The 3646-nt window shown below is 39.4% G+C and overlaps 1 protein-coding gene across 1 annotated transcript in view; it reads left to right on the top strand.

The window, feature by feature from the left end:
• LEPR (leptin receptor) overlaps positions 1-3619 on the top strand; it is a 31609-nt gene extending 27990 nt beyond the window's left edge. Inside the window, exons 14-18 of the mRNA XM_009883969.1 lie at positions 653-835; positions 1407-1502; positions 2047-2155; positions 2892-2967; positions 3602-3619. Coding sequence (XP_009882271.1) covers positions 653-835; positions 1407-1502; positions 2047-2155; positions 2892-2967; positions 3602-3619 — 482 coding nt within the window. The remainder of the gene's footprint in view (positions 1-652; positions 836-1406; positions 1503-2046; positions 2156-2891; positions 2968-3601) is intronic.
• Positions 3620-3646: the final 27 nt, after the last annotated feature.

Below are 3646 nucleotides of genomic sequence, written 5' to 3'. Positions count from 1 at the left end.
TTCCTGCTAGGGAATGTTTTGTTGTTTCCAAAATGAAATATGGTCTTGTTTCTCTGGCTGCTCACCTGACAGGCTGCCAGAGTACATAGTTTTCAGAGGTTTGGCTTTACTTCCTTAGCGGCCTCTTCATTGATTCGGCTGCACTCTGCTTTATTAATAAAATAAAAGCTGTTGCTTTGGAATATTTCAATTCTGTAACATTCATATGCAAATATATGCTGTGGAAACATTACTGCTGTCTGTTCTTGGAACTTTACTGCTGTAATGGATAAAATTCTTTCTGATATTGTGTGTAAGTGTATTCTGGAAACCCTGTGGTTGGTAGCAGATGTAATAGGAAGCATTTGTCCGACTGGATTGTTGTCTTGGTGTATTACTTGGAGAGATTCAATAGGATTTAGCTTACAAGGCTCTCAGCGTGTGCTTTACTAGCTAAATGTTGACAGTTCAGCAGTTGTTGATATTTTGGGGGGAATTAAAGAACTGGCTTTATTATGTAGAAGATAATTAAACAAGTAAATGATAAAGTGCTAAAACCATAGCAGTTATTTGTGTGCGTGTAGTTTATAGCATACACCTCTCCTGCTAACCCAGCTCTCATCTTACTTCTGAGCTCATGTAATTCACGGCTGTTTTCTCCTTGTTCTGCCAGTAAGCGTTGTGCAGTCGCTTAGCGCTTACCCAGTGAACAGCACTTGTGTGATTTTGATTTGGACGCTTTCACCTCAAATATACGTGATAACATCTTTTATTATTGAATGGAAAAACCTTAACAAAGAAGAGGAGATGAAATGGGTGCGAGTTCCTCCAAATATTAGTAAATATTATATTTATGGTGAGTGTGCACTTGAAAATATAATACATTATGTTAATTGTTACAGAACAGAAAAATGTAGCGTTACTGAGCTCTCGGATTCCTTTTTTTCCTCCTCTCTGTTTCTGATGGCTTTTATGGTAAGGACCAGTAGAGCAATTCTTGATTATCATTAGAGGACTGACTGTAAAGGATTGACTTGTTGCATTAATAATCAGGTTAACGTAGAATGAAGCTCAGGAGTGTGTTCGTGTTTTGGCAATGCAATAAAATTAGTTCTGGAATATTGAGTACACCAGCTAATTATCTCAGTTACTGTGTGCATTCCATTTACATTTTGGCTTTAATCTTAGAAATTTTTACAATAGCTCCACAAAGGTGTTAATTCCATGACAGAATAATGCTAGATTATCCAGTATAAATTAATGGTTTTAATCTTCTGATATTAAGTATGTATCTCTAAAAGATGGTTTTCATTATTCCCCTTTCTGGGCTGACCTGTACTCTAATATGTGACCAGAGCCTCTGTGGAGGTAGTTGTGTAAAAGGAGGATAATAGTTTTGATTCAAAAGGCCGATTTCCTCTTTCCAGATCACTTCATTCTGATTGAGAAGTACCAGTTCAGCCTGTACCCTGTGTTTGCTGGAGGAGTTGGCAAATCCAGAGCAACGGATCGGTTTACCAAAGGTGACTTACAGGATGTTCCTCCATGTTGTTTATGAAATAGGAGCTTGTAAAAGTAAACTTCAAATGCCTGGGAAGTCTGTCTCTTATCAGAAAAAGATGTCAGTAATAAAGTAATTGTAATATAACTGTAAACAGTGATCTAGACTTCAGTTGCTTTAATTTGAAAACTTTGTGGGTATTAGTTGAGTGAGGGACCTGAATTCCCATACACCCGACTTAATAGCTGAGATCCCAGGTCCCTGTGATTCTTCATTCTCCAATTGCGGACTATTCTCTTACTTCATGTGCTCCGATTTAATTTCTTAATAGCAAGGGAGCAGTGGGCATCTCCCACAGGGATGGAGGAGTCACCTCAGTATTTCAAATAATTCCTTCCTTTTTGTCTAATTGTTCTCAAGGTGAAGGTCTGTTGATGTGCAATAGAATGGTTTATCAAGTTTCTGTGTGTTTAAGCTGTTGCTTCTACTGTTTATTATTTCCCTATTGCAAACTATTTGTTCACAGATAAATTATTTTACTGCCTTATTATCTGAATTCTTTTTATTTCCAGGTGGATATGAACATGAGAACAACGCCAGCCTCTATTTGGTTCTGCCAATAGTTATTTCAACCTCAGTTTTGTTGCTTGGAGCATTGCTGGTTTCTCACCAAAGGTAAGTTGTTCTTTGTCATATAAAAGTCCCAGGTGGCCTTTAGAAGAAGGTGATGCAGCTGAGCTGATGCCTGTCTGCTGAACTGGTGGGCAGGGTCTTTCTGGGGAAAGCTAGGAACTATTTTTATGGTAAATTTGATGTACTGTACTGAAAGGCCGCGGAGTCTGTGGAATACAGCACCAAGAATGAAGTGTCTTGAGTTCACGGGCTTGGTACAAGTCAGAGCATTGCCCTTTCGGGTCTGGTGTCTTTGCAGTAAGATGATCATCAGTGCTGTTTGTTTTCACTGAGAAGTATCACTTCAGCCTGTACCACATACTCCTTACTTTTGCAGAGAGATTTGTGGGCTAGTTAATGAGTGTCATGTGCTTTGAATTTGTAAAGCACTCCGAGTTCCATATTTAACTGTCATTACAAACCAAGGTCTGAAGTAAAAGCCAATTGAAAAAAATCCCGCTGAGTTTTGTAGAAGGTGGGTTGGGTCATATTCAGCAAAGACTGCCTGTACCTTTTATATTTTGCAAAACTGCCACCTAGTATGTCACTTCTTTAATTCTTGATTTTTTTTTCTATTAAATTTTGGCCATCTGTAACATCTAGAATTATTGTTTCATTGTCATAATGTTCTGGATAAATAAAATTGCAGAGATTCCTTTTCTGACATAGCAAAGGTGAATGGCAGCAGTACAGAATATATGAGAACAGTACCAACTCCAGAATTTACCCGATATTTCAGAATGAAGAAACTGTTTTGGGAAGATGTTCCAAACCCCAAGAATTGCTCCTGGGCGCAAGGAGTTAATTTTCAGAAGGTGCGTATTTCCCTGGTGATGCTTCTTCCCCCACCCCCTGGGTCTGGCTGCTGTTTCCTCAGTGCTGAACTCCGCCTGTTGGTCAGACTAGACCGGACCCGAATCACTGAACGGAGAAACTCAAAGCCTCTGAAGTCAGCAACACAGTGGTTCGTTGAGCTGTAAAAATCTAGTCTCTGGAAACAGGCCAGGACCAGAGACCAACACCTCTTTGGAGTGTAGGGGGTGTTTAAATTTCAAGGCAATTAGTAAATCAGTTGCAGAATCCCATAGGTGTGATGCTTATACACCTCAGTGAGTGTCACGTGTGTATCGTGTATCAAAGGCAAAATTTCTTTGCTGGGGTAAACTGCCTCTCCGTTTGGCACGTGAATCGGGAGCTGTGATGTGATCAGCTGTGACAAGTAAGAGTCTTTACGTGGCCTTAGCCAGTTTGCACCAGCAGGCAAAGTTTCTCGTGGTCCCAGAGTTTGACAGTGTGTAATTATTGCGACAATAATCTATAATAACCTAATAATCTTCAGGCCTGGTACTTCTAAAAGGGCATCTAATGGCAGAAGATTTTTCACATATTTAATTTGTGTTCCCAGTGAAGGTTTCTTTTCTCATCTTTTATTTTATTCCATTTTAACAGAGAATGGACGTTCTTTGAAGTCTAATCATGGTCACTGCCTGCTGA

Source organism: Charadrius vociferus, unplaced genomic scaffold, assembly GCF_000708025.1.
Source record: "Charadrius vociferus isolate BGI_N301 unplaced genomic scaffold, ASM70802v2 scaffold423, whole genome shotgun sequence".
Lineage (NCBI taxonomy): Eukaryota > Metazoa > Chordata > Aves > Charadriiformes > Charadriidae > Charadrius > Charadrius vociferus.
This window is presented reverse-complemented; position numbering and strand designations above follow the sequence as displayed.